General features: G+C 36.7%; 1 protein-coding gene across 1 annotated transcript in view; it reads left to right on the top strand.

The window, feature by feature from the left end:
- The window catches only part of fbn3 (fibrillin 3), a 104,592-nt gene that overhangs the window by 20,957 nt on the left and 67,681 nt on the right, over positions 1 to 15,954 (top strand). Inside the window, 3 exon segments of the mRNA NM_001127424.2 lie at positions 3,515 to 3,613; positions 11,342 to 11,437; positions 13,873 to 13,968. Coding sequence (NP_001120896.2) covers positions 3,515 to 3,613; positions 11,342 to 11,437; positions 13,873 to 13,968 — 291 coding nt within the window.

Genomic DNA, 15,954 nt, shown 5'->3' with positions numbered 1-15,954 from the left:
ACTTAAATTGGTAATTTTCTATTTAGGATTACGAAACGGTACATACTATTAAAAAAGTATATTTTTAAGAAAGGGGTTTATTTATATAAAGCAGGGCTTTAATCTAAGCTGTTTTATGCAATATATTTTTATAGATACCTACATTGTTCGGGGGTATAGTTGTCCTTTAAGTTTTTAGTTCTATCTCCTCGGGTAGACTGTTTTTTTTTTTAATTTGGCCCACAAAATCATTGTCATGCAACAGTACACAACAGCATGAGATATTATAGGATACTAAAAAAATCTAATCCTTGCAGCTGTAATGTAAATTGGATCAGATAAAGTTGGATGGTGTGTTTTGTTATTTTGTCTACATACAACATGAAATTTATTTCAGTGAGAGAAAAAAGTCTTTTAAACATCATCAGATTCTGTATGTCGGATGCAGACTCAGCATCATGGCATGTCATGACGGATGGCAAAGCTATCATGTAGTTTACATTTAGATTTTAATGCCAGTCCCATAACTTTGAAACCCATGCAACTACATCCGACAAAATCTCCAATGTAGTTTAGCTCTTATTGACTGGCTCTTGTTATTTCAGTTACATTCAAGTACCAAGTGATCATCTACACTGCAGATTTCTCTCTACACTGGATTAGATCCAACCAGTTAATTTTAGAGTATGACCAAATGACATTACCCTTTTAGTGGTGGCTAGTTCTCTCATAACAATGACTCCAGAGTCAAAACAAACAATTTAGAGTTGAACTCTAAGTTGTACTCTCCATTTAATAACCAATCTGATTTTTTTTTCAATTCGTATTTTTAGAACTAAAAGTGGTGAGGTGGAAAAAAAAGTTGACTTTTTCTAGATTTACTATGCATCCAAAAGGCTAAAACTCTGAATCCAACAATTCACCAGCTAAAACTTGCTGAGATTGTGTAGAAGTCAATTACAGATGTCCCTTCCCTTTCCTGGAACATCCTTCTTTTGCTTCGAAACTTCAGAGGTGTCGGATTTTTGGTTCTGTTTTTTTGTGTGTAACAGAAAAAGGTGCAGTTCTCATGCAGCAAGTTGAAAAATTCAGGATCTTCATGACTTTTTCAGTTCAGACTTTTTTAGTAAATGTAAGACATTCGTGGAAATGCATTTATTCGATTTTTTTTAAAATAAAGTTTTACTAAATGTGTCCCTTAGTGCCATATTTATAAATTGTTGTAAATAGCTACTATCACCTATTTATAAAGCCCCGACATTGCATCACTGTACAATAAATGGGTGTATACGTTAAACATTCAGATTTACATGCAATAATGACTAAATACCAGATTGGTTATTTATGTCTGCAAGTGCAATTTCAAGCACAATTGGCATGCTTTTTTTTACCACAATGCATTTTTTTCCCATGTCCAATTAGTCAAAGTAGCAAACCCGTGATCACATTTCATCACAAATATGAGCGTAAATTTACAGTATCCAGTGTAGGATACTGGGCCTGATTCTTTAGGTGGAAGTGCACTGTGCCTATTAATGCTGGGTGCAAAGGAGACCTTGGAGCTACTGTCTGGTAGGGAGGTGGTGGTAGCTCCAGGGTTCACCTGCAGCAATAGGCACAAGAGCACTTGATTTGGAATGGAAAGCAGGAAGAACTGAGCAGCAATGAGAACAACTATAAGGAAGTGATAAGCTAGTTTTGATGCAATTTTTTTCATTTTTTATGAATGGGGTATAACATATAACTCACTGTGGGAGTTCAACTTTACTTGTGGTTGTAAATTATGCCCATTTACTTATAATAGATGTAAGTCATACTCATGAACTCTGAATAATATATAGTAAAATAATGTAAATATGCTGATATGCAAGAATTACAGTATGATTTAAGAATTACATAACTTCCTGCCTTTTACACATTTTATCTCCTAACTGCTTTAACACATTCTACTAGACCTTTCCTCTGCTTTTGATACTGTCGACCATTCCGCCTTATGCAAATTCTCTATTCTCTGGGTATCCGGGATCAGGCTGCATCCTGGTTCTCTTCCTATCTCTCTAACCGCTCCTTCTCTGTTGCTCTTGCTATCAAATCCTCTACCCCGGTTCCGCTTAGTGTGGGGGGGCCTCAGGGCTCTGTGCTTGGTCCTTTGCTGTTCTCCCTGTACACTCTCTCTTTAGGAGACCTTATTTCTTCTTTTGGTCTTCAATATCACTTATATGCAGATGACATCCAGATATATTTAGACACCCCTGCACTAACCACTGATGTTCAAACCCAGATTGGTAACTGCCTCCTGGCTATCTCCTCCTGGATGAACCAACGCCAGCTCAAACTTAAACTAGCTAAAACAGAGCTCATGCTCTTCCCGCCCAAACCTGGCCCTCCTCGTCCTTTCACCATTACTATTGATGGCATGACCATCAACCCTGTAAATTCTGCACACTGCCTTGGGGTTATCTTTGACCAGTCACTCTCCTTCTCTAACCATATTAATAACACTGCCAAAACCTGTCGTTTTTTCCTCCGCAATATTGCCAAGATACGCCCATTTCTTTCACAAGTAACAGCTAAAACACTAATACATGCCCTTATCCTTTCCCGCTTAGATTACTGCAATCTCCTACTAACCGGCCTCCCAGACTCTGACCTCTCTCCCATGCAATCAATTTTAAACTCTGCTGCCAGGATCCTCCTGCTCTCTCCTAAGAGGGAACCTGTTCAGCCTCACTTAAGCTCTCTTGCATGGTTGCCTGTTAAGCAAAGGATAGCTTACAAAATCCTTCTGCTAACATTCAAAGCCCTTCACTCCTCTGCTCCTCACTACATTTCTTCACTGGTCTCCCTGCATGTTCCTGGTCGTCTCCTCCGCTCCTCTCAGAGCCTCCATCTTTTTACACCATCCACACCCACTGCACTCTCTCATCTTAAATCTTTCTACCTCGCTGCTCCTTACCTCTGGAACTCTATCCCTGAATCCCTCCGTAGGGAGAACTCACCCACTCTCTTTAAGAAAAAGCTTAGCCGTTACCTTCTGGAGCACTAAAACATTATTTTGCCCAGTCCTGCGCTTAAGGGCAAATGCCCATACCTGATGCAGTCTTACCTTCCAGTTTGTGCCTGTATGTTACCCAACCACTTAGATTGTAAGCTGTACGGGGCAGGGACCTCCTTCCTACTGTGTCTCATACCACATGGCACTTATATATATATTTATTGTATTTATTTATTATATCACTTGTCCTCCCTGTGTGTAATTTTGTATTCTGTAAGATTGTACAGCGCTGCGTACCCTTGTGGCGCTTTATAAATAAAGTTATACATACATACATATATACATACATTTAACTATTATGACCCAATATCAGGGCAAACTATATGGAATTGCCTCTTCATTTTCTAAACTGACAAAATATTCCCAAAGATGTCAGTGCATACTTTTTAAAACCAATAAATACATTTGAGAAACTTTTGTTCTTGGGAAGTTTTCCTTTTTATCTGAACTATTGCTAACCAGCATTTTTTTCTCTTTCAGCAATTTGTCGGAACTCGTGTGGAGATGGGTTTTGTTCACGCCCTAACATGTGTACTTGTTCTAATGGACAGTTATCTACAAATTGTGGGGCTGGCATAGGTAAGATGCAAATCTTGTGAATGTGGCTTGACACAAATACTCAAAGTAGCTCCTGTACGTAACTCACAAGTTATACATAATAGATCCACAGATACTATTTGCCACACTATGATGTCAGCATATTAGCACATTTCCAAAAATACTGTTACATACATACATATTGTTGAGCCTTATACCGGCAAATCCTGTCAATCAACTTGGACTGGGGACTTTACCCTTACCTATACTATGTAAGCGCCTATCCAGTACTTCACAATCTCATCATAATAACCTTTCTAAGGTCTAATACATTTGCAATGAGAACACAGTTCATACATATGTAAGTAAAAATAACCATTCTAACTAATACTTACTGAGAAAAACTGTCCAGTAGTTTATGGGAATTGCTCCTCCATTTCTGGGTACTAACAATGAGAAATGACAATACAGAGCCAAGAGAAAAACTGGTCCATTAAATTTACAAACCCATGTACAACTGATAACTTTACAGAACTGTAGCCCCTGAACTTTTTCATTACCTGGATGCAGGCAGAGATCTTTCATATGTTTAATTTTTTGCAGATATACAAGAGAAAACTTATATATATATAAAATATACATATAGAAAACTTAAGACATATCAAGAAATACTTAAATATACTCATATGAACAACCTACTAGATTATATAAATTTACTGGTCAAAATCTTTATTACATCCTCTCAACACGCCTAACTGAAAAAAAATGGAAAAAGTAGCTCCCTAACCTAAATCACATCACCCTGAGTTACATCCAGACACTCTTGCATGACGAAAATCCTTGTATTTGCTTCTCTGGTTTTTCTGGTTTATGAATCAAAATTGTCCTACCTGAATAGAGGCATTAGAGATTTATGTGTTTACACTCCCAAATTGTTCCTTTGATCTTGCCTTTTAACGGTGAAAAATTGCTTATGCGCAAAGCATAAGACAATGCTCAACTCAGTGGAATCAAACTTAAACCTTTAAAAATTAACACATCATTGGTGCAGAAAATAAATACATTTTATAAAGAAAAACACTTAGACCAAACCTTGTGGTTTTGCATTCTAATTGGACATTGCAATGAACATGTGTTGACATATTGTAAAAATATATTTTCTGAAGCATATAGTTTTCAGCACAAACTTAGGGGTGCCATGCCGCCCCGCCACAGCGAAATTTTGAAATTTTGCTCTCATACAGAGCAATGGGGACCTCTCTCCACTGGGTGTGGGGGGGCAGCTGTGGGGTGTGTTAGGAGGTGCAGAATGGGGGCGGCCTCAGGGCGCCTGGTTTAGAAATCCGGCGCTCATCACAATAGAACTTTTAACCTCCATAACAAAAGCCTAGCCATCGTGTTACAGGAATCTTTACATATCACTCCACCATTCTCAGGTGACATTGTGCCATAATATTAGATTTCACCTTTGTTAACATAAAAACTTCCAATATATGTTTTTTTCCACTCCCTCTAGCCTATCACATTCCTTGGTTGGACCTTAACACACCTCAGGAATAACTCTTTATATTTGTGAACTAGTCAGCTACTTATTTGCAAATAACCCTGTGGTGCTATGAACAAATTAACTGATTTTTTATATAGCCAGCTGCTGTTTCATGTGGATAAGTTAAATTTTTTTCTGAAAAGCATACTGAAAAAAATCACACACATGAAAAAGATTAGTTCTAGTTAAGTCAACTGTTCAGTTTAGAAATTTAGATGTGTGGTTATAGAATTGTAAACAAAATGGAGAGCTTTAGTGAATCTTATAAACAGTAAAAAAAAAGTTTACATTTTTTCAGAGGTAGTGACTCTGCTTGTAAATAAAACAACTACAGGGTTTGTTTTTTTACATCACAACTGTAAAGTCACCTTTAGCAGAAACTTATTTTGTGAAACCTGATTTCTCTCACTCTCAGACTCAGCCTGGTCTCCCAGTCTGCACTAATTAAATGACTGTTTCTTTTGGCAGTAATACTAGGTCCCTCCAGGAAACATAGAGCGTGTCTTAAGGGCGGATTCAGAGAAAACGGTCCCTCTTGCACTTTTAGGAATGTTAGAAAGCAAATCAGGAGGGATTTAGCTAATTTGTATTTCTTGGATAACAGAAAACATGTTAATGTCTAAATTTGGAAGAACTTACACTTTCTAAAGGAAAATAGCAATTTCTCTATTTACTAGTTTTAAGTAACTTAGTATGAGTGCCAGCTTTTATAAACATGTTCCTATAAGTTTAAAACAAGGGGACATTAAACAACAGTGGTCCAAGAAGCACTGCTTGCTTTAATTAAGTCTGAAATAGGGGAACGTTTTGTCTGTCCCCTATTCCATGCCAAAAGGTTTCTTTTTCTGTCCATAGGTCCAATGATACCAATCTATTTTTCACTCAGTTGACCGCAAGGCCATGTGAAGATTACAACAGTAGGGTAGTTAATTTTACTATGAATATGTGGATGTTGAAGCAAACATAGTAACATAGTAACATAGTAAGTTGGGTTGAAAAAAGACATACGTCCATCAAGTTCAACCATAATGCCTATATATAACCTGCCTAACTACTAGTTGATCCAGAGGAAGGCAAAAAAACCCCATCTGAAGCCTCTCTAATTTGCCGCAGAGGGGAAAAAATTCCTTCCTGACTCCAAGATGGCAATCGGACCAGTCCCTGGATCAACTTGTACTAAGAGCTATCTCCCATAACCATGTATTCCCTCACTTGCTAAGAATCCATCCAGCCCCTTCTTAAAGCTATATAATGTATCAGCCAGTACAACTGATTCGGGGAGGGAATTCCACAACTTCACAGCTCTCACAGTAAAAAATCCTTTCCGAATATTTAAATAGAACCTCCCTTCTTCTAAACGGAGTGGGTGCCCTCGTGTCCGTTGGAAGGACCTACTGGTAAATAAAACATTAGAAAGGTTATTATATGATCCCTTTATATATTTATACATAGTTATCATGTCACCTCTTAAGCGCCTCTTCTAAACAGACCCAACTTGGCCAGTCTTTCTTCATAACTGAGACTTTCCATACCCTTTACCAGCTTAGTTGCCCTTCTCTGGACCCTCTCTAACTCAATAATGTCCCGTTTGAGCACTGGAGACCAAAACTGAACAGCATATTCTAGATGGGGTCTTACCAGTGCTCTGTAAAGGGGAAGAATAACCCCCTCCTCCCGTGAATCTATACCCCTTTTAATTCAGCTCAAAACCTTGTTTGCCCTAGCAGCTGCTGCCTGGCATTGCTTGCTACAGCCAAGTTTATTATCTACAAGGACTCCAAGGTCCTTCTCCATTATGGATTTGCCTAGTGCAGTCCCATTAAGGGTATACGGGGCTTGCATATTTTTACATCCCAGGTGCATGACCTTACAAACGTGGTTACTCTTAATATTAATAATGGTAGTTTTCTAGCTGGAGCCTAGCGAAGTTACTGAGGTACTCCAAATTTTCTTAGAAATTTTCACAAATGGAGCATTATTTTCCAATAAGGATGCCAAGGAACCTTCTATTCCATAAGCCATAACCAGTATGGGTGTTACAATATAAGTGCTGTATGCTGTCATTGCACCTGGAAGAAGTTATACTTATATGAAAATTGTATCTGCTAAACTTAACGGACTATAAGGGGGGAAGGGGGAGGATTTTATAAATTCTCAGATAGCATAAAAGACTGTAAATGGATGTGTAAATGGATGTGTAGTTAACTATAAAAATGACAGTTGGAGGACTGTAATTTTCTTTCAGTTCTCTTTCTTTAAGTGACACTAACCAGTGAGTATAGTCTCAATTAATGGATAACAACAGTATCCTATATTAAAGCATTACAAATACGTGTGAATAATAATAATTTATCCTCCTGCCAAAGCTTTTGACCCTCCAGGGCTGTCTAGTATCTCATAGCAACCAAACAGAAACTAATGAGGTACAGGTAGACACTGGCACAGGCAGGGTGAACAGAAAAATCCTAGAACAAAGTGCACAAGGGTTGAACAATCTCAGAGTCCAGGTATAAGCAACATACAATGCAGAGCCCAGAACCAGGCCCAGGTCCTGACAGAGGCCAGATGAAATATATATAGCGTGTGTACATAAAGATAGCAGAAGGGCAAACAAACTGACAAGTACAATGGCATAATTTGGGGCTTTTAATTTATGAACTTTGAACCACTTGCTGAAGCACACCTCCTGTTTATGTAATCCCTGGTTTCTAGTGTGTACCGAAGCTGTTTTTTTTTCTTAAATGCAATGGCACTGACATCACTGCTCAGTGGCATGTCTAGCCTGATGACCGGTGCAGTCTCAAAAAAGTACATCTGAACCCCCTGCAGAATTTTATTTGGATCATATTTATCATACGGTGTAAAGAGTTCAGACACCCTAGAAATAATTCTGCATAAAATAATTATAAGCATGGAAATATAAGTTAGAACATGACTACAGCCCATAGCAACAATGTTTTTCCTTTTAGTTTCTTCTAGAAGCATGTGGGTTAAAGCAGTTTGATCTCTGGATGCATTTACTGGGATTCAGGAAAAGTTTGGCACCAGCAGTTTCCATTTACAAATCCAACGTTTTGCAATATATATGTATTTTTTGGAACGTATAAAAAGAAAGTGATTATTTTAGTCCTACGGCAAGCATAGAGCCACAGCTGAAGCAACAACCTGTTAGCAAACCCAAGGGATTTTTTTTCTTTTAAATTCTTACATTTTGTGTTCTTTTTTCCACTGACAATCGACCATAGAAGACCACAGAAACATTTAAGAAACAGTCTTTACCCATCCCTGCCAAATTCTTTAAGAACCAGTGTAACAGCGAATTCTCACTCTCACACAAGAGGATGGAGGCCCCTGCCCCGTAGAGCTTACAATCTATATAGCGAGTGAGGAAAAAGTCACAGTCACATCAAAAAGGTTGCAAACATGTAAAAAAAAGTTGCGTCAAACCGTAGCGGTAAAATTTTTGGTGAAACAGGGCAGATTTGCTCAGTACTATTAATAAAGTTAATATCATAATAAACCCATTAAATAGTTTATGTTTTTAATGTGTTAAAATGATGATAATGATAAAATGAAGGATGTGGTTCAGGCACATCAGAATATGTTTGGATATAAAAGCATTTGAACGGTAGCTGGAAAAGAGCAGTACAGATATTATTATAGCCATCAACAATAATAATCCCCGACAGTATGGGCATAATTATCATAGGAACTAACATCAATATATTACTTAACAAATACATCAATAATTCTAAAATATGCAATACCAATACATAGGGGCACATTTACTAATCCACGAATCCGAATCACGAATGGAAAAAAATCGTATTGGAAACTAAAATTTCGGAAGATCGCAAATATCACAAAAATGCTTACGAAAAAATCGTATTAGTCACGATAATATCGTATTGGCGATCCGAAAGTCACGAAATTTTCGTACCGAACAATTGTAAACAGCGGTAAAACCTTTCCGATTTTTTCGTGCAAACGTCCGAAAAAGTTGTGCGCCGTACGAAAAAGTCGTGCGGACGCCAAAAAAAATCGGCAAAAATACGCTCGGAGCGTTCGCATGAACACTCAAGCATTCGTGCCTTTGTAAATGTGCCCCTTAGAGAATCCACAACATAAGTCTTTATCTGGAGTACTGTATCCTCTTAATACCAAATCCTACTTAGTCCCTGGACATGATGTGGTTCAGAATATTAAAAAGTATTAGTAAAATTCCAAGTTGCCTAGAACAAGAAGAAATAAAGCAGTTTATTTTACTTGAGGTGCTATAGAACTTGTAACCCCCGGAATGGAATTCTTTAGAATCATTTTTATAGCATGTGTTCTTTGGGAATAAGTAATATGACAGGCACAGCCTACTCATGCATTGCAACTATATGACAAAGCATTTATAGAACTTGCACATAGATCTATTAAACTCTTTTTTTGGGTGAATCACACTCCCTAGAAATGAAAACAAGATGCTTTTCTGAGAAAGAAGCATTTTTTTATTGCATGCTTTGCTTTTCTTTGGTCTACAGAATCTCTCTTTATTTGTACAACACTCTTGTGTATAACAAGAACATTCCTAAGGTCAGGAGAATACATCAAAATGTTTCTTAGCTTCACCCCTGGTGTTAACTGTTCTTTAACCCTATAAGTAATAGTAACTGGTTTAGAGGAGTTGTTGTCAGTTCATAGAAATTATATTTACTACGCTGCTTAAATTTGGTGTATAGGTATTGTAATAATTTTATAATGACTCATCTCTAATATTTTGGCACTTACACCAGCAACACCACAAGCACAAAAATAAGTTTAGAGTACAAAAAGTGGGCCACCATCTGCTATTGCCCACTGGTATAATTGTTTCCTGTTTTCAATATCTTTTTCTACTTCCCCCATCAGACCCTCACTCCACCCTTATTCTACTTTCTTACTCCCTAAACCCCCTCCCTTTCCTTTCTTTTTCTTTTCTTCCCTCCCCCACTCATTTTCCTGCATCTCTTAACCAAATTGTTGCATTTACATTTTTTACAATAAAGTTTAAATATTACAAATAAACACACATTGTAATAGTGAAGTTTCATGGTCTAGTTTAGCATCCTTGGTATAAGGATTAAATGTTAATCTTTATACATATTTAAAATGTTACTTGTGTTTTAATCAATAATTTTGATGTTAAATGCAAATTGTCATTCTAGTGTCCTGATTTTTTCCAGGATAAGCTGGTCATACATGGTGCAATTCATTCATCCACTGAAAAGGCCCAGTTGGCAGGTTTTATTGACCTCTGTAGGGCAAGCTTATTTTGAGTAGAGCTGACAGATCAATAGACAAATCTGCTATTTTTTATGGGGCACTAACATTCATTATTATTTTAGAATTATTATCCTTTATTTATGTGGCACAGCCATGCATGTTAGTCACTTACCAGTTTTGGGCTGCATTTATGATTATATGTATGTTTTTTCACTTGCTTTATACTTTTGGGATTAGCAGTTGGGAGAAGTACTCTCAAATAACTTCTGCTACAGGGAAGCAAGAAGCAATCTGAGAAGCACATCAGTTGCTACACTCCTAAGACGCCAGCCAGTGAGAAGCCCAAGGAATGTTTACAATGAATGTAGCCTTAAATAGGCAATTCCTAGTGCTCTTAATGCATTCTTGCACTTAAGATGTATTTTTTATCACTGACAAGAGAGATTAGGGAGTTGAAGGCATTCCTAAACTGAAGTTCTCTGGTGCCATAGTCCACCAATAGATTTAGAAAACAAAGATCTTTATGGTCACTAGACCTCAAAAGTAGTGCCATTTTTGTGTGACTAAAGCAACATTCAGAAATGGGAATCCAAGAGTCAATATAACCTCAGTAATTACTGCCTTAGTATTTTCGTATTGTTATTTATTTTCTTACACACACTCATGTATATGTCCTCCCTGACCATAAACACACACTGAAATCAGCAATATGCTATTTGCATTGTGCTCCCTAAATACATCACAAAGTTTCTTCTGTCTGTGATTCCCTTCATTCATGAAAAATGTAAAAATTTTAGGCTATGATCATATCCACCATGGTTATAATCTGCCATGCCAAAGAACTGTGCTACAAATCTGCCTTCATTTTATTTAACCTTTCTCTTTTGGGTGGTATCTAAAAGTTATTTTTTATGTATTAGATATATGAACACTATTATGAGCTTAAAAACAATATTCCCTTGATGTTTTTGCAGTTATGAACTGTAATGTTCGGTGCATGAATGGAGGAAGCTGTAATGAAGACTCCTGTACTTGCCAGAAAGGATACACCGGCACCCACTGTGGACAGCGTAAGTTTTCCCAGCCCATATGTATGTGTGGTTACATAACACTATTCATTAAATAGTTAGAAAATTCTTTATACACTTATACATGTATAATTCATTTAACAGATAACAGGCAGAGTAGACACCAGATGCTCATTTTCTTTTCCCAAATATCCTTTCTAATTTTCTTTTTTTGTTACTCATATAGGCATTGCTGTTGTTTCCACCCTCTTCCACTCACATTTTTCATATTCATATTCTCATATTTTCTGGCCCAGGAGTATAAGTATACTCCTGGGCCAGAACAAGTGTGCTCACTTTACTTCTAGTCCTAATTGCTGTTCAACTATTCTTCTTTCCTTTATCTATCATCCTGCCCTGTCACCTTTTCTCTCCATCCCTGATCTATACTGTTCCTTATTTTAAAACTCATTTTCTCTCAGTTCTCTTTGAAAATTAAGATTATATTTTTGAATGAATGTTTTTCCATTACCATTATATGTTTCCTGCCTCACCAAAAGCCTTTTCAAAATCCAATACAAAAGAAGCCATTACAATTTATTGAAGATAGGTAGGCATATATATTTAGCCCAGATTTATTGAACAATTGTAATGTATAAAATCTTGCATAAGATGAAAAACATAGTTAGAAAGTAGTGGTCTTTGAATACACCACAAGCTACTCATTTGGCATAAATTTTCATACAAGGAATCTGGGTGTGCTATTAACTTAGCTAAAAGTTAAATAGTTATAAAGTAGCAAAATACTGAAACATTAAAAAAATGCAAAGGATAACAACAGTGTCAGTTTCTTTGCGTATCATACATCTTGCCATTACCCTCGCAGTGATGAGCTTTTCACCCTAAATTTAAAATCCAGCACAAAATGCAAAGTACATTTTCACTAATTATGTTGTTGCTCAAGTTCTAAATGTATGGAATCTAAGATGTATAATTTTTTGATACAGCACTTGCATCACTGTCCATGCTAAATGATTTCCATTGACTCCTAGTCATGATGACCAGAAAGCAGTAGATATGCTTCTTTAGCCATTTTCAGCTAGACTTCTTCAGGAGAAGTCTTACATATTACAGTCCATCCTTTTGGACTAATTTACTTCCTTTACATAGGAAATGAAACCGGTTTATTTTAATACATTTTGCTTTGTTTTTAACATATTGAATCAGGATGTTATGTATTAATAGAGGCTACTATTTTTATTTTGGCATTCTGCTTCCCACTTTAGGGAGACTAGATTAAAACTGGGTTTATTTAAAAGGAGGCTTTCATTAGCTGGTTCCTCAGTTGTGTAGACAGATGAAAAGTAACAGCTCAGAATCTCTTCTTTTTTCCCTGCTCTCATCAACCAATTGGCCTTCCTCTGATAATAAGGGTCCCACCACTGCTTCTTTTTTTTTTTTTACTATTTACATATTTATAAAATAATTTTGGATTCATTTTACTTTTCCATGCAGTATTCTTTCCCATCTCTATTTTAGCTTGTCTGAATTTTTTTTAGCTGTCCCAGCTAACTTCAATGTCTTTCAGACACATTTTTTATTCCCAGCCTCAACTTCATCAAATACCAACACTTGAAACCATAAAGGTTTTTCTTTGCAATGTTTGTCCTTCCTTACAAGGGGGAATATATTGACATTTATATTCATGTTTGTATTAGACTTATTGAAGGCCATATGATTCTATAACCAATTGCTGAAGAGCAACTATAAACATCAGAGGTATAACTTTGTTCCCAGGAAATATGGGACTCGGGCTCTAATATACTGTATAACTGTAAAGAGAACAAATTCCATGCTAATAATGCCAGAAGTGAAGAACCCTAATAATGGAAGGCAATCATTTTAGCGCTACACTATAACTATCATAGAAAACATCTTTTGACTGTCAAAAAAACTCTTCAAGCAATACTCTGCATCTTTACATTTAAATCTTTGAATTTCAATGTATATGTCCTATTTTTATGGCTAGACTTGTGAAGCGTGTTGCATTAGTCGTTTGTGGCTTTGAATGGTATCCAATACCAAGCAACTAATTAGTGTAGTTTATGCTTCATGCTATCAAACTTTTTCCTTTGCTGTCCTTTTCAGACTTTATTTTGGCATTTTATCTTTGTTGCTGTCAAGTTGCTGTCCTGATAAAAAGGAAACCATTTGTTAAAAATTACCACATAATAACAGAGAAGGAAGAAATTCTCATGGACACAGAATTGGAAAGCTGGGGAAAATATTCTTACCAATTTCTCATGGTCACAAATCACCTACAAGTTTTACTTTCTATATCCAGTCACTGGATGTCCAATGGTTCAACTTCTAAACATTTTTTTTTTTCAATGCAAGTTTATATAATATAAACATACATCTAAATGAAAATTGCATTATTATAAGAAGGTAGATATATTAAAAAAAACTGACTTTAAATGTATTTTGTGTTTTACCAGCTATCTGTGAAAATGGGTGTCAGAATGGAGGGCGTTGCATTGGCCCTAACAGATGTGCTTGTGTCTACGGGTTTACTGGTCCTCAGTGTGAAAGAGGTAAGCTATGCTCATACCTTTCTGGCTCACCTAATATAATTTTCATTGTTTGTTTTTGTGCTACATTTGTGTACTGATAGAACTAAGTTGGCGTGTTTATACCTACGTACGGATGTGAAAGTTGCACACTTCACTGCATTATTATATAGGTTAAAATAAAGCATTATAAAAGAATACACAGGTAATAAAGAATTCCAATGACGTTACGATCGCAAGAAGTTGATGTTCTTAGTGCAATTGCACTGCACTTACCACAGTTGAGTTAGGTTTACCAAAATGAATGCAAGTACACATGCATTTTGTCAAATTTCCCCAAGTTTATGTGATATTGAGTTTCAGCTCCATAACTTTAATAAAAATGTACCATCTATATAAAGCCCATGAGTCTACTAAGGATATTTGCTGGTATGTCTGTTGTATAGTTGATAACACATAGCAGCATCTTTACTACAACTGTATTATATATTTTTAGTGAATAGTTATATGTGATATAAATGTATACTACCAAGTGAATACATGCACTTAAAGGTGGAGAAGAATTTCTGGCAGTGAGAGGGTTTAAAAAGAACTACAGTCTACAGCCACTGAGAAGGAAACACAGTAACAAGAAGAGGGAAAAGCAGATGTTAAGTTGTAGCAGTTCCTTAAACAAAGGGGTGTTTGAAAGGAGGCCAAGGACAGCTTGCAGTACACATATGTGCAGATTAAACAATGTGTGTGTTTGTGTGTGCCTGCATGAACGCTGCAGTTAGAAATTTTAACCATCCCCACCACAACCCCTACGCAAAGAAGAAATTGTAATGTGTTTTTGTCATTATGCTGAGAGCAGGGGGATTTACAGTATTTCCCATATGGAAGGCATGGGAAATCTTACAGAGATCTCCATCTCCCATTGGAATTTTAACACTTTGTAAACTAAATCAAACAGTGATCTGCATCAAAGGCTTCCCATCGGTTCACTTCTGGTATAAGTGTAGCACTTCTTACTTTACTTAACCTTCTTACTTTACTTTGGATAAGTTCATTCTTTTACAGCCTGTTACAGACAAGGTGCCCTTTTTTAACAAGCTCAACTGCTTTTATTTTACACTACCTGCTTTAGGGTTTTTGTTTTTGGTTAACTGCATTTGTTCCTTGTTTGTCAGTTTCTCCTTAAAGAGATACTGATGCAGAATTTAAACCTTTTTTACATCTACCATTACAGTGTCTTTGCATTACATTTATAATTTTGCCCTAAAAGTATTTTGCTCTATCTGACCCCTATATTCCTCTATGAGGTGCAGCAGTAGAAGCTATAACTGATAGGCTGAGAAGGGACTTCAAATAACAATTGCTTACAAAAGCAAACCTATCAGCAAAAAATCATCAATATGACATGATAACTTTTAGGGATATAGGGGTTTATTTAGTCACATTGCAGTTTTCTGCAAATCGAATTGCTTATTGGTTGCTATAGGCAACATCACCAGTGATGTTTGTCTCCATTGTTAACAAATATGGCCCTAGATGTACAAGAATATTTGGAAGAGTAGTTTTTTAGTGTCGGTATCACTTTAAATGTAAGATGAGGCTATTTAATGTAAGATGAAGCTATTTCTCTGCCTGCGAGCAGATCTGCATTCATCCACACCCTGAATTAAGTGCACTCACAGGCACTGCATTGGCCTGCATGCACAATGAGTGGATCGTGGTGTGAAAAAGCATACCTGCATACACAGGCCAATGCAGTGCTTATCAGTAGACTTACTGCAAGAAATGGATGGATGAAAATCAGCTCTGAGTGGCTGTTTAGTTTGAAAAACAAAACAAAATATGTGTTACATATTTCATAGTCAAAGCTAGTGGCACAAAAGGTTATTCAGTGACTTTTCCCTGGTTGCATTTCATACCCATCCATTTTGCATCTTCCTACAAGTGTCCCAACAAGAACAACCTTTGTGTTTTTGTGCCAAAATCCCCTCAGTGTGTCAGTGCACTTGTTGCAAA

This window comes from Xenopus tropicalis, chromosome 1, assembly GCF_000004195.4.
Source record: "Xenopus tropicalis strain Nigerian chromosome 1, UCB_Xtro_10.0, whole genome shotgun sequence".
In the NCBI taxonomy this organism is placed as follows: Eukaryota; Metazoa; Chordata; class Amphibia; order Anura; family Pipidae; genus Xenopus; species Xenopus tropicalis.
The sequence above is the reverse complement of the archived record's forward strand: the minus strand, read 5'-3'. Positions and strand labels throughout refer to the sequence as shown.